The sequence below is a fragment of the Phaseolus vulgaris genome, chromosome 7 (assembly GCF_000499845.2).
Source record: "Phaseolus vulgaris cultivar G19833 chromosome 7, P. vulgaris v2.0, whole genome shotgun sequence".
NCBI classification, from domain to species: domain Eukaryota; kingdom Viridiplantae; phylum Streptophyta; class Magnoliopsida; order Fabales; family Fabaceae; genus Phaseolus; species Phaseolus vulgaris.
Genome location: NC_023753.2, coordinates 1,214,513 through 1,228,992, shown reverse-complemented (window position 1 = coordinate 1,228,992; position 14,480 = coordinate 1,214,513). Strand labels below are relative to the sequence as shown.

Sequence of the window (14,480 nt, the reverse complement as noted above, 5' to 3'; positions counted from 1 at the left end):
ATCAAACAAACATCGACCATCATATGATAAACATGTATAAGTGAAGTATCAAATTCAAAAAAATATTTGTTAGATTTCTGACAACTCTAACACAATTTAAAAAAAACATTAATTTTTAATTTATTTTTATGATTATGAAAATAGAGAACAAACCCTTTTGAACTAGTCATAAGAGATATCTTTCTGCTACGAAAAGAATTGAAATATACTTGTTAACATAAATATTTATTATCAATTTATATATAGATGTGTGTCCAATGTCCTACATTTTAGAGATTATACGTATCTCCGTGTCTCATGTCCTATATTTAGAGATTATACATATCTCCGTGTCCGTATTGTATCAATATCTATGTCTGTGTCGTATTAATGTTTGTATTTGTGTCATATTAGTGCCTATGTCCACTTCCTTTATCAATTCTATAGGTGTTTCTAGATAACAATATAGTAAAGTGTTTTTTTTATAAGAGTTGAACCATGATTTTCATTTTCATTTATTTATTTTCTATTAGTGATAATTTTTTTTTTATGTCTACTTCTATGCTACACAGATTTTAACTAACATAATTTTATTAAATAAAAAATATTACAATAATTATTAATGTCTTGAACATCCAAAATTGACAGAAAGTAACTGCAACGTGTCACCCTTGTTACTTGACACTCTGGCATCATGGACTTATGGGTGGGTTCCACTCTTATTAATGAAAAAAAAAGAAATCTTCTAATGAATATTGAAACCTGAAGGGATTTTATTTATTTTTAATTTTGAAATAAATAAAAAATTAATAATTTGATGTTGTGTTAAAATTTTTAGTCCAATAGATCCGCGTTCCTCACCCAGAGTCCATCCCTCACCCACGTCTCTCTCCGCTTCAGATCACGAAAATCCTAAGCGTTTCGCTGGTGCGTTCTTCCCTCTTCCGATCCATTTTCCCATTCCTTTCGCTTCGATCTCACAATCATCATTCACTTCTGCGTTTCTCGATCTTCTTGTTCGCTCAAATCTTAGCATCGGTTTTTCATTTCTCTGTTACAGAGGATTTTTGGTTATCGAAGTATGGAAAACTAGTTCTCACTTCGACCACTTGTATCTACTTGAATAAAGCTACTGCACCTTCAATTTTGAATATGACTGTCGTTATTGTTGTTAGTGAGCCTTTGTCTTATTTTATTTTTATTTGTTCCTACCTAGTTCAACCGCTTAGTTCAGTGGCGATTGGTTCGGATCAATCCGTTTTTTAACGCACTAATGGAGTGCAATTTGGATCCGTGTATTGTTATTTTCGCTCAGTTTTTTGTTAGATTGAACGTTTAAATTGGTTTTTTTTCTAAAGGAATAGGTTGTTGTTTTATTAGATATACGGGGAATTATGTATGCTTGAACGGCTGATTTAGTGAACAAAAATCTTTACACTGTTTTTGGTGGTGAGTCGCTAATCTTTGAAGGACTAATTTAACGGTTTTTATGTATTTTTTTTACTGTGATGGTTTTTGTGTTGGATTGTGTTTTTGGTATTTGTTTTGTCATTGATCGTCGAGAGGAATGCTTTTGAAGTTTTCTGTTTATGCTTCTCATTTGTTTTTCTGATTTGGCATGGATTGACTTTTTGTACGTCTCTTCTTTTGTCTGTTTGTTTGAAGTTCCAAGATGGGCGTGGCTCAGAATGTTCACGATACGGAGGAGGGTACCTTGGAGATTGGAATGGGTATGTCGTATTGGTTTGCTTGTCTTAATTATTTTTCTACTGTGATTGGATAAATTAATGCCTGTGGGTGTGTACACCGGCGGTTGATAAATTAAGAAAGGATATTTAATGCCTGCCATTATGCATGAAAGAGCTTTTGCAAGCAAGACTATTGTACCACTGAGTTGATACACTTGATCAATCAAGATAACTTGTGGTGTTCATTCCGTTATTTTTCAGTTTCTCCCTAAACTATTTGTTTGCTGACTAATGTTGCAGAATACAGAACTGTATCTGGAGTTGCTGGACCATTGGTCATTCTTGACAAGGTTAAGGTAATGATGGCATGCTTGCTGTGTTATTCTTATTGAATTTTCCGGTATTTTGATTTTCCCAATGTGAATGCCTTATTTATGCTGTGACTAAAGTTTACTTCATACTGATAAACTACACCAGGGACCAAAATTTCAAGAGATTGTTAATATTCGTTTAGGAGATGGATCTACTCGGCGTGGACAAGTTCTAGAGGTTGATGGTGAAAAGGCTGTTGTTCAGGTTAGAGCCTTTGGCATGCTCATAATCATCTGCTGTACCTGCTTCTTGTCTTTGAACTGAGTTGATGACTATTTATGTGCTTATTTTTACACGCAACCAAAACATTATAAGATTCCCCTGTACTCCTAATATGTGAGCATTTTCTTGGTAAGAAATGCCTTCGCTGTTGTCTACCCAGTGTAGGAATTTCCCACCAAGTGGAGATGTTGCTGTATTGACTTCAATATTTTTTGTCACTGCTTAGTTTTGCGAATCTGCTAGTACAATCATCAATGTTTGAATGTTTATTGACCTTTCTTTAACTATTGAGCAGGTATTTGAAGGTACATCTGGAATTGACAATAAATTTACAACTGTGCAATTTACTGGAGAGGTAAAAACTCAGTTATTACTGTTATCTATATGGAAAAGTACAAGTAAAATTATTTGTCCTAAGTATGTTTATTATTCCCATCATGAAATCATTTGCTGTTTTGGTGATTTGTCGCACTAGTTAGTAGCATCGAAATGCCAATTCTGTAGGACTCATATTACTAGTATGAAACACATAATTGAGCTGATATGGCTGTGTTTTAATGTGTTCTTTTTTTCTAAATTATTACACTGAATACTTGAGACAAATCCCATTATAACTATTCCATGAGCTTGTTGAAGCTGCAGTTTTTCTTCCCTTGAGAAAAGGATAATTGGGTTTGACAGTATCAATATAATTCACAATGTTGATCAATTTACTTTATTAGTTTTCTAATTTCACATTATGCATTTATTTTTTGCCATTTTAATTGATATTTATCGTGAAAACTCGAGACTTATCTTTTATAATGTAATACAGGCACATGTACATGTTATGAAACATTAAAGCTGTAGTAATTTCACATGATTTAGTTCGTCCTGGATTCCCTTATTATTTAGCCAAGAGTATTGATTATTGAATTGAAGCTAAAATCTTTTCCTATAAACTTTTTCTGTGACTTTCTTTTGTTGTACTGGAATCAGTTCATTCCACATTTTGACTTTATCCTTTCCTCTCTTTCTTGTTTATGTCCACAGGTATTAAAAACTCCTGTCTCACTGGATATGCTTGGGCGCATATTTAATGGTTCTGGAAAACCAATTGATAACGGTCCACCAATTTTACCAGAGGCATACCTGGATATTTCTGGTATTTAACCTTGCAGTGTTCTACCAATGTATGTTGACAGATGATTTTCCCTCCCTAATATCTTCCCAATAATTCAGGAAGTTCTATCAATCCTAGTGAGAGAACCTATCCCGAGGAGATGATACAGACAGGAATATCTACAATTGATGTCATGAATTCCATTGCTAGAGGTCAAAAGATCCCTTTATTCTCAGCAGCTGGTCTCCCCCATAATGAAATTGCTGCACAGATATGTCGTCAGGCTGGCTTAGTCAAGAGACTTGAGAAAACTGATAATCTACTTGAGGTATAGCTGATTTCCTATGGTGTATTTTGTAAAATATGTTACAGGCTCTTAAATTATGACTTTCGGAAATTGGTAACTATTTGTTTTTCATCCGGACCCCTTAATACTACTATGGACAGATAAATAAATATTATTACATAGGACTGGGAAAATACAAAGTAGATAGGGATCTTCCAAAAGAAGCCACAAGGTAGAAGAGTAAAACTAAATCACTATATAGAAGTAGTCAAATCACAGAACAAATCCAATCCAAGGAGAAAACCCAGACAACCAGAAAAAGAAAGTATTCCATGTTTACTATAGAAAAAAATTATTGGTTTGGTTTGGGTGTTTGCTGCATCAAACTGCACTGTTGATGAGTTTTCAGACATCTGACTTGCCTCTCGCCTCTTTGTTTACCTTGCATGCTCAATTTATAGATGCATCTTATTTTTAAGGTTCTCTCACAAAACTTGCAAAAATAACCAAATGTTTCTTCAAACATGCTGAACTATACGCACATGCAATTTTTTAAAGCAGTGCTTATCATTTAAATTAATGATTTGTGGAGTTAGACCTATGTACATTAAGTTAATTCTTTATTCTATAAAATTTGTGACCATGCCTTCCAACTGTGACCAGCATTTTCGCTCTTGCCTGGGTAGTGGTTATTATTGCTAAAATAGGAGAGGTTGGCATATGTGTTTGGAAACAAGTGTTTTTTAGGATGTTGGTAATTTATAGCCGACATCACTTCTGGAAAAAAATATATTTGCTTGATTAAAATATTAAACATTTATTACCAATAATATATGTATTGCTTTTGCTAGTTATATGACTGAAAAATTCCTTGGAAAAGTAGCTTAATCACTGGTTGTTTAGCGTGTTGGTTTTCAAATTTTATAACATTAAAGCATGACTTTTATATAGGTAACATTGAAAATTAAATGGGAAGTATAGTTTGTGGTTTCTAGTTTTTCAAAAATTTTAAGAAACTTTATGATAGACCGCTGTAGAAATTAGGCAGAAGATCCGTGAATTGCAGGAGCAAGAGCACTCACTATCTTAGATATTTTGTATACTTAAGAGTAAATGTTAAACATTTACCAGAGCAAAATTAAAATATTCCCTATATGACAATAATGATTGATAATTCCGAATGACTTATTAATCACTGTCACTGTTTTGATTCTTCTGAACATATGTAGTGAACTTATGAAATGCTCACATGGTTAATTTGAAATTATCTCACTTGTTTTATTTCTTACAAATCTATTGCTCTTTATTGCCTTCAGATTATTTTTGCATAATCATTTACTAACTCATTACTACTAGACTTTTTGTAAGATAAGTGATTTTTCTCACAAATATCATGCTATGCAGAGTGGTGGAGAAGAGGACAATTTTGCTATTGTTTTTGCAGCTATGGGAGTTAACATGGAAACTGCACAGTTTTTCAAACGTGACTTTGAGGAGAATGGCTCAATGGAGAGAGTGACTCTTTTCCTTAATTTGGTAATCTTTGACAATTAAAATCTGTATGAGAGTGTTCTTTTATTCCCCTTAAGATGGTATTTCTTTTTTCATTTTCCCAGTTTCCTTTTAGTTACTGTTCTGGAGTAGTTTACAAGTTAAACAATATATTAACCCTTATATTGATATTGTCTTGTAATACATGCTTGGAGCGAACTCAAAGTATAGTTTTTTGTTTAAAAACTTCTCACATTTCAGTCATTGTATTTAATTTAAATCTAACATCTTGTTAGTAAATATGTATGTAGTGTTAGTATGTCTATGATCAGTGCAGAACTAATTTTTGGCATGTTAATAAGGACTTAAGTGCTTATTTAAATTTAAGTGAAAAGTGAAGAAGTTAAAAATTTTAGGCTGTACAAGCTGGTGAAGTTATAAATTGAATAAGGTGGTTTTTTCTTGTATGATCTTAAAAAAAAAGTTGTATTTGTGGAACACAGGGTGATAGATAGTATGAGGCACTGAGAATGAACTCTCCCCATTAAAAGTGACATTCAAATGATTTCTTTTTTAGTTTCATAACTTGCATGAAGGAGCTAATCTCTAAAATGTCTGTTCTCTGTGAATGTGATTTAACCCAGGCAAACGATCCTACAATTGAGCGAATTATCACTCCTCGTATTGCTCTCACTACTGCTGAATATTTGGCTTATGAATGTGGCAAGCACGTTCTTGTGATACTCACAGATATGAGTTCTTATGCTGATGCTCTTCGTGAGGTAATAATGTACCTTCAACTGTAATTAGTTTGGAAAGGAAGCAATAAAAGGATAGGAGACTTGAAACCTTGATAGGCTTTAATGTGCCTTTGGCTTTTTCTTGGAGTATATTAAGAAATGACTGAAACAATATTTAAATATTTAAACATTTTCAAACAGTTTGCATGACACTTCATTCGTTAGGTATCTGCTGCCCGAGAAGAAGTGCCAGGAAGACGTGGTTATCCTGGATACATGTATACAGATCTTGCAACAATTTATGAACGTGCCGGAAGAATTGAGGGGCGTAAAGGCTCTATTACTCAAATTCCAATTCTAACCATGCCCAACGATGGTAGTGAAATTTGCAAGTTCATTGGCTATTTTTCATAGTTCTTTCTCGATACTGAATGATCATATTTTGAACATATGTACAGATATTACGCACCCAACTCCTGATCTAACAGGATATATCACTGAGGGGCAGATATACATCGACAGGCAGCTGTATAACAGACAGGTGGGTTATTTATGTTGAAGCTTTCGGATGTAATGAACATTGTAATTAAAGAGAGAATTTGGTGCAGAATGCATCCTAACATTCAATTGCTGGCTTGTTATTATTCAATGAAAAATTAGTCTCCATGTGAAAAGTTTGTCGGTCACTTCCAACTTCACTTTTCTATCATTTCACGGCTTTAAATATGAGTTTGAAATGTCATGGTTTTATTTTTCCTTTGACTCATCAAGGTGGACTGATGTGAAAGATGCCACCAGTTAGATTGTTAGAGATTATTGTAAATCTGTTTAAATGATCTGGTGGTTGATTGTTTGCATTTAATGTTTTTGATTACTCCTGTGGATTAAATATCGATCCAAAACTAAACACTTTAATTTTTCTAACTGAGCAGATATACCCACCAATCAATGTCCTCCCATCACTATCTCGGTTGATGAAGGTAAAATATTATTTGTTTGATATCAAGGTGCTTTCAAGAGATAGACCTTTTTTCTGTTTCTTAATTATTGGTCACCTCTACAGAGTGCTATTGGTGAGGGAATGACCAGAAGGGATCATGCTGATGTGTCCAACCAGGTCTGATATTGTTTTATTCATCACAGTTATTTTTTCGTTCACAAACATCTCATTCGTGTTTGTTTTTCCAGCTCTATGCAAATTATGCTATTGGAAAGGATGTTCAGGCAATGAAAGCAGTGGTTGGAGAAGAAGCACTTTCATCAGAGGACCTGGTCTCTAATAATTTTCCATCTTAAGTACATTTCGTTTCATTACATGAAATTTCTCTTAAAATGGTATTAATGGAACTCTTTCTCCCATTTTATTAACAGCTGTATCTGGAATTTTTGGAGAAGTTTGAGAGAAAGTTTGTTGCCCAGGGAGCTTATGACACCCGCAATATATTCCAGTCACTAGATCTTGCATGGACTTTACTCCGGATTTTCCCTCGTGAACTTCTTCATCGTATACCAGCCAAGACTCTTGATCAGTTTTACAGCCGAGATGCTGGTAATTGATGATTAAGCAAGCAAGTTCATATACCTTGGTCTCCTGCTCAACCAGTGCCTAATGTCATCGGCAAATTTATTTGTTTCTTTGCTTTCTCCCACAAATCCACATTTCTTCTATGCAGCTAAATATAATAAAGGATTGAGTCTGTTTGAGTGCCTCATATTTTGAGTTGGTCAGTTAGTCAGAAAAGTAGACCCTCATATAGATGTTATGATTCCTGAGCCATTTTTTCTTTTGGTGGGGGAAAATGAGTTGTGTTAGTTTGGGATGGCTGGCGCCATTTGCATTGTGGGATGTTCATTGTTCCCTGGTGTTGGAATTTGTGGAGACTGCTTTCCCAATGTACGTTGCATGTTTCATAATTTTATTTATCATGTAATTTGATTGTTTAGAATATTCATAATCAGGACAGTTGTCTTTTGGACACTTCCTGTATGTATTTATCTGCTTTAGTTTATCAATAATTCAAACAAGCATTTACAGTCTGGGGAATCTGGCAATATTTGCATCTGTCTCTATCATTTTGTAGGCCCAACCTCCAAACCCATTATTCCATCCTGCTGGTAAATCCACTTATTGGACCATCTTGCTAAGGTAAGAGTCATTGATTTTATGATGATATTTATCTAGCTGCCAATTTGAAATGATCCACGTGTCAGATTATTCCCTGCTTTTTGGCTCACTCAAATCATGCTGTTGCTGTTCAGTGTCCACGCACTCGCCATTTGTTGGGTGATTCAATTTCTTCCCTACTTCTACTCTTGTTTATTTCAACTTCCAATTAAATCCTTACAACTCCTCGTAATAAAGAAGAATAAAGATGTATTCTTCGCCCACTTTTAATTGTTCGTGTTTAATTTAATTAGGGATACAAGATTAGATTTGTGTTTTAAAGTATTCTTGATTTGATTTGATTCCATTACACTGTATAAAATTTGATTTGATTTTAATTGAATTTGACTTTGGAATGAAAACATTTCATGTTATACAACGATAATTTAAGTAGATTAAAAACTTCGGCACCTGACAGCTGTATTGACACAAGTTTTTAAAAATTGATTCGAGTTCAAACTAAAAATACTAAATTTAATTTATGTTCAATATTTAAAGTTTAATTCTCCTTTTTCATTAAGTAAATTCGAGACCTAAAAGCTTATATTCAATTCCAACTTTTAGAAAACACATCGAAAATGGGATTTATATATGCTTTTGTTGCTTAAATCCACATTAGACAAATTTGGTCATGTGAAAATTATTTTATTTAATTTACTTCTAAATTTTAGATACCAATCATTATATCTAATTGGGCAAGTTAGGATTCAGAAAGACTAATATGCTTTTTACCTTTATTAACGCTGAATAAGAGGAAGAGATTATTCACACTGTATTTGTTTAGGATGAATTATCTTGAGAAAGATACAAAATACTCTTTACTTTATTTAAAGGAGAATTGAGGAGAAAACTTGTACAAATAAGCATATTTGATAAAATTAATTTCCTCTCACTTTAGCCATTATTTCACATAGAAATTGTAGACCAGGTATTACATAAAAATAAAAAAAATTTAAATATACTTTTTTATAAAATAATAATACTTTTTGTCAAACAAAAAGAGATAAAATATAATTTCTATTTCTATTTCATTCATCTAAATAAGTGGATAACAAATTTTACTTTATCTATTTCTTTTATCAATCTAAATAAAATAGGTTTTAACTTTTTTTTTCTAGTAATTTTTCTCTTTCCTTTCCTTACTTATTTTCTCACTGTTTCATTCTCAATTCAAACAAAACAAAGCATATGCCAGAAACAGATAAAATGGGATAAAACTATAATAGGTTAAATCTAAATTTGGGAAACCCCTTTTTCTAAACAAATAATTTCATTTTCCCACCTAAACATCTTTTCTTCAAAATAGAGTTTGAAAAAAAGAAAAGAAAAGAAAGTTATAACACCCTAAGTGAGATAGGCTCTTGTCCCTTAAACATAAGAGTAGTTTAACTCTAATACAAAATGTAAGAAACTTATTTGACATACACCTCAACTACTACTGCAAATTAAAATATTTTATAATATATAAAATTAGGATATTTTATAGTAGTTGCAAACCTCATTTCTTAGCATAACATCAAAATTATTTTAAGGAAAGTTTGTTGAATTTATTATTGTAAAAATCCACTTTTTAATAAAACTCTAAAAAATTAATTAATTAAAATTTAGGAACAAATATTATCAAAATACTTCAAAAGCCTTTTTGGTTCCTAAAATATATTTTTTTCTTCAAATTTTTTATTTTAATTCTGAATCAAACCCGATCTTAGTTCCCAATTTTTTCTGTTAGCATATATTATTACCAATGTAAAGTAAAAACATAATGCCATATTTATGTGCACTGTAACCACCGTTTGCCGCGTTTATTCGAAGCAACAGATTATTATGATCAATAAGTTGCAAATTGAAAATGTTAGGGTTAGGGTTAGGGTTTTGAGACATTGATTATTGCAGGATAAGAGTTTTGGGGGAAAATGGATACGGAGATTGATCACTATGCGGTGCTAGGGTTACCATCGGGAGAAGAAGGTGCAAAGCTAACGGAGAAAGAAATCAACAAAGCCTACAGATGGAAGGCTCTGGAACTGCACCCCGACAAGAGGCCCGACGACCCCAACGCCGCCACCAACTTCCAACAGCTCCGCACATCCTACGACATTCTCCGGGATGACAAGGCCCGGAAGTTGTTCGACGACCTATTGCGAGTCAAGCGCGACCGCGAGCTCCGCAATTCTCAGCGCGACGGAAAGCGTCGTAAGATGGTTTCCGACCTCGAGCGCCGGGAGCGCGACGCCAACGCCCCCGACCCCGCCGCCAAGGAGCGCGAAGAGGAGGCCAGGATCGCTCGCCAGCTCAAGGAGGAGATCGCGAGAATTCGTGCCATGCACGGGAAGAAGGCGGCGCCACCACCTCCGCCGGAAACAGAGAAGGAGAGTGGCCGTGACCGTGGCGGTGGTGGAGGTGGATTGGATCAAGAGAAGGTTCTGAAGGTTTCGTGGGAGAAGATGGGTGAAGATTATTCGGCTGATAGGTTGAGGGAATTGTTTTCAGAGTTTGGTGAGGTGGAAGATGTTGTCATCAAAGGGAGTAAGAAGAAGGGTTCTGCACTCGTTGTTATGGCCACTAAAGAAGGAAGTGTAAGTTTCTCTCTTTCAATGTTTGCGTATGTCGGAGGAACAGTTTAGAAAGATTGTTTCTGACTGCAATTTTGACGGCGTTGTCTTAGGGTATTCACAACTGCAATTGTAGCCTCACTTATCTGTGATTTCTCACGCCATAACTGTGATTGCATTTTAAAACCTTGTTTTAGAGAAAGAAAAACTTTGGGATAAATTGTTGAAAATAGACCTTATTCTAGGTTTGCTAATTTGTAATTGTCGATTTATCCAGGTTGCTGCGACGGGAAGTGTGATTGGTCATCTTGCTAATCCGTTACTGGTTTTACCTCTTAAACCGGCAACCGTGGCAAATTCTTCCAGTGTTCCGAAGTCTGCTGAAACTGCCAAATTGAGCAATCTGGTTGGTGCTGGGTATCAAGCTTTTGAGGATTCTGTTCTGAAGAAGCTGCAAAAGGTTTGCCATTTGCTTGTACCACTTTCACATTTTAATTTGTTTCAAGCTGCGTTTTTCTTTATATTGAGTTAATGGGTTATCTTGTTAGAATTAAGTTGGTCTTGAATTTTGATACTGTATTTTTCGTGAACTTTTTCTGTTGGAATTTTGATTTAGATTAGTTAATTTCTCTTCGATTTAGGTTTACACACTGTTATTTTAATTTCTTGAACTTGGTTGTCTGATGTGTCAGTATGATTTTTGGTATCATTTGCCCACTGTTGTATTTCAGCTTCTTGTGATAGAATTCTTGTCTTTTTCTGTTAGGTGTATAGTGAAATGGCTATAAAAGTATCTTGTGTGAGATTCTGTGATTGTCTGATAGTTTTTATCTAAGTTCAATTTAATTTGAATGCACGGTCCTCATATTCACAATCACGACCCCATCTACTATAGCAAGTTTCAGGCCTACTGAACTTTTGTGTTAACAATATATCAACTTTTATGCATTTTATTTTTTTACATACAACTTAGCTTTTTATGCACACGCATATATATGAATGTGTTTCCTTTAATTTTGATGAATAAACTGCTCTTCTCAGTATAATGTGTTCATGAACATCCTAATACTGTTTATGACACCTGTCAGTCACTGATATGATATCCTACCTGTTTTCTTGACTTCTCTGTGCAGGCTGCAGAAAAGCAAAAATGATGCTGTCTGAATGATAAGCATAAGATTCAATTATTTGGCACGGTCATCCCCAATTCTATGTTTAGGTACTGAAATTACCATTGTAATGATTCATCATTAGTGATCTGTCAACTGAACTTTCTGTATCCAGGTGTACTAATTCAGGAATAGCACACTAGAGATGAATGTCCATTGTAGAAATTTTAAGTCGTCATCTAGTTGGTCTGGGCCAGCATGCTCCATGAAATAATATTTTATAGTATTTATGATTCTCTTACAGAACTGTAATTGGTTCATGGGTGCAGAAGTTTACTCAACAATGTGAAATTTTAATCACTGTACATTCTCTGTGGCCCAAGGCTGAAGTTTTATGTGATATTATCTGTGTTTCTTGTTGTGTTAAATGGTTGAACTTAATAAGAACTGAAATAAAATGCTTTTTTGCTGCACAACAGGCATGGTTTTTGAAGGTGAAAAACAATTAATGAAAGACCTGACGATGCTATGTCAGAATGGATAAAAAGATATTATAGTGTTACTATAGAATGGCCTGAGTTTCGAAGTTTTGACTTTGTAGCTGAGATGATTTTTTGATTAACGAAATTATATTTTTTTGCACTGCAGAATCTATGTTAATTAGTCTTGTTAATTTTTTAAACTAAGGACCTTGGTTTGGCCATAAATTATGACTGTGGTGAAGTTGTGAACTTGGTTAAAAAAGGGTGATATGTACTTTAGTGATATTGTTTTGTGTGCATGAATAGGTGTTTATAATGCCATTTTTTATTCTCAAGCTAAATTGTAAAAGAACAATGAAAAGAATAAATTGTCTGAAAACTGAGTTATTGCACAGTTGGATTAGTTCATTTTTTGCAACTCTTGGGAAAGTTCTTTTTCCAATTTCTCATTGTGGATATGAATAAATAAATACGGCATAGTTTTAGGTTACGTCTACACCACTATGTTTGTTTTGAAAAATACTACTCAAAGTAATAAGGTAGTAGCAACTGGTTTTTATTTGGTTATTTAGCATTCTTAAAGACTCACACTGTATAGGGCATGTTTAAAACTGCTCTCTCCCTCTCTCTACACACATTCTGTGATATTTGATAGTGTGTGCAGAGGAAATGAAGTCTTCCTAGTTTCATTTTTATCTGTTCTTACTTCAGGTCAAGAAAGTAAAACAAAAGATGCCTAACTCTCTCCTAAATGCCGTGTGTGTTTTGTTTGAATCATAAACTGATTCAACCTTGCATACAAGGCACGAGTATGCAAGTATTTTTCTTCTAAGAAATAATTATTGTTAAGTTTTTAAGTTGATAACCAAAAGATTAATTCCACAGAATTACAATATGTCTACTACTATGCTTAGAAACACTCGTGCCTTGTACTCAATAAAATTGTCACTTCATAACTCGATTGTACTAGGAGGGTGTCACAGGTTTGACTAGGAATGTATATGTTAACACTAACTGATCTGTAGCTGATTTGTTCTACTTGATTGATTCTCAGGAGTCTGCAAACCTCTGTGGTGATATAATTCAAGAGAATTTTCTTTTGTTGAACCAGTTGTATGATTTTAATGTCATCTGGGGTCTATGCCACATGCTGTTGGGTTAGAACAGAGAAAACCATTTCTACTTGCAAGCTGATGGAAAGTCAGAAACCATTGATTCCCAGGATTGCTTATAATCTCTGACTCAGACAACTCCTGTTTGCTTTCTTATCATTGTGCAATTCATTCTGCAGTCTGTATGCAGCACATAAATGGGAATGGAACTCGGATTAAACCTAAGCCAAGAACAGTTTGGGAGAAGCTCTCGTTCAACGTGTATAGTGTAATGTGTTAGTAATTAGACTTGGCATTGGAATAGAATAATACTTAAGACAATGCTTCAGTTAGCCCTCCGTGCGTGCTAGAATAATAAATAGTTATATGAAAAGGGTAGAGCTTTAGAACGTGCGGTCAAGTACCGAGGCTTTCTGAAAGTACCTTCTATGCTGGTGATTGTCACACACCACTGTACACCATTATTGTTTTTTTCTGCTTTACATTACAAGCCTGAGAGGTGTAATGCCAAATCAGTAACCTCTGAAAGTAAAGCAAAAGTGAACATAACGGAGAGAATTACACTTGAGTCAGTCAAAGACTAAAAATGTAATTGTTTTACATAGAAAGGTGCAGAGCTAGCTCCTCCACTCGATGATAATGGCCAGTAACCACTGAAAAGTACAGCCACGCATGGGTGAACCAATCAGGTAGTTACTTCATTCAATGACATTATTTATATAATATTAATAGTCTACATTTATATGTAAAGATGATTCTTCTTTATAATAGTTTTGTATTTTGTTATAACCACAATTTTTTTTATGATTTTACCCTTATTTAATATCTCATTTTATTAGTACAAGTACAACATAGTATTTTATCATTTCATATGAATTATTTAAAAAAATATTTTTTTATTTTTTAAATTAATATTAATGAATATATTTTTATATGCAAACTAACTCTCTTACTCTTCCCTTAATTCTTTATTCTAAGGCAATAACAGAAAGATATAGAGCATATTCTTACCGTTGTCATACCAAATCTCACATATCAAATAAAATAATCTCCATTTTCAATTACTTTCTTGACTTCATTTCAAGCAACTCAATTCTTTGGGAAGTCATTATTATTTTGGATCTACCATCTAGTCTATCCTAACCTCAACATGAATATTATCACACTCTCTGATCCTAATA

At 33.9% G+C, this 14,480-nt stretch overlaps 2 protein-coding genes across 5 annotated transcripts; both read left to right on the top strand.

Annotated features, from left to right (window-relative positions):
- Positions 1-738: 738 nt before the first annotated feature.
- Positions 739-7,917, top strand: LOC137828178 (V-type proton ATPase subunit B 1). Of its 2 annotated transcripts, none has more exons than XM_068634640.1 (15): positions 739-906; positions 1,645-1,709; positions 1,968-2,023; positions 2,145-2,243; positions 2,557-2,616; positions 3,294-3,405; positions 3,483-3,691; positions 5,054-5,185; positions 5,785-5,922; positions 6,106-6,256; positions 6,339-6,421; positions 6,813-6,860; positions 6,944-6,997; positions 7,069-7,152; positions 7,252-7,917. In XM_068634640.1, exons 2-15 carry the CDS (start codon positions 1,652-1,654, stop codon positions 7,435-7,437), a joined length of 1,470 nt encoding a protein of 489 aa, XP_068490741.1. In that variant the 5' UTR covers positions 739-906; positions 1,645-1,651; the 3' UTR covers positions 7,438-7,917. The 2 variants fall into 2 exon arrangements, with proteins under 2 accessions (XP_068490741.1, XP_068490742.1); XM_068634641.1 differs by having other exon boundaries at positions 804-1,058.
- A 1,886-nt stretch (positions 7,918-9,803) lies between these two features.
- On the top strand, positions 9,804-14,088 carry LOC137828179 (uncharacterized). 3 transcript variants are annotated; one of them, XR_011083822.1, is made up of 4 exons: positions 9,804-10,620; positions 10,874-11,056; positions 11,730-11,815; positions 13,242-14,088. XR_011083822.1 is itself a non-coding variant. In XM_068634642.1 (3 exons), exons 1-3 carry the CDS (start codon positions 9,958-9,960, stop codon positions 11,748-11,750), a joined length of 867 nt encoding a protein of 288 aa, XP_068490743.1. In that variant the 5' UTR covers positions 9,804-9,957; the 3' UTR covers positions 11,751-12,133. The 3 variants fall into 3 exon arrangements, 1 of the variants encoding a protein (XP_068490743.1); XR_011083823.1 differs by lacking the exon at positions 13,242-14,088 and adding an exon at positions 12,185-12,594; XM_068634642.1 differs by lacking the exon at positions 13,242-14,088 and having other exon boundaries at positions 11,730-12,133.
- The last annotated feature ends 392 nt before the right edge of the window (positions 14,089-14,480 follow it).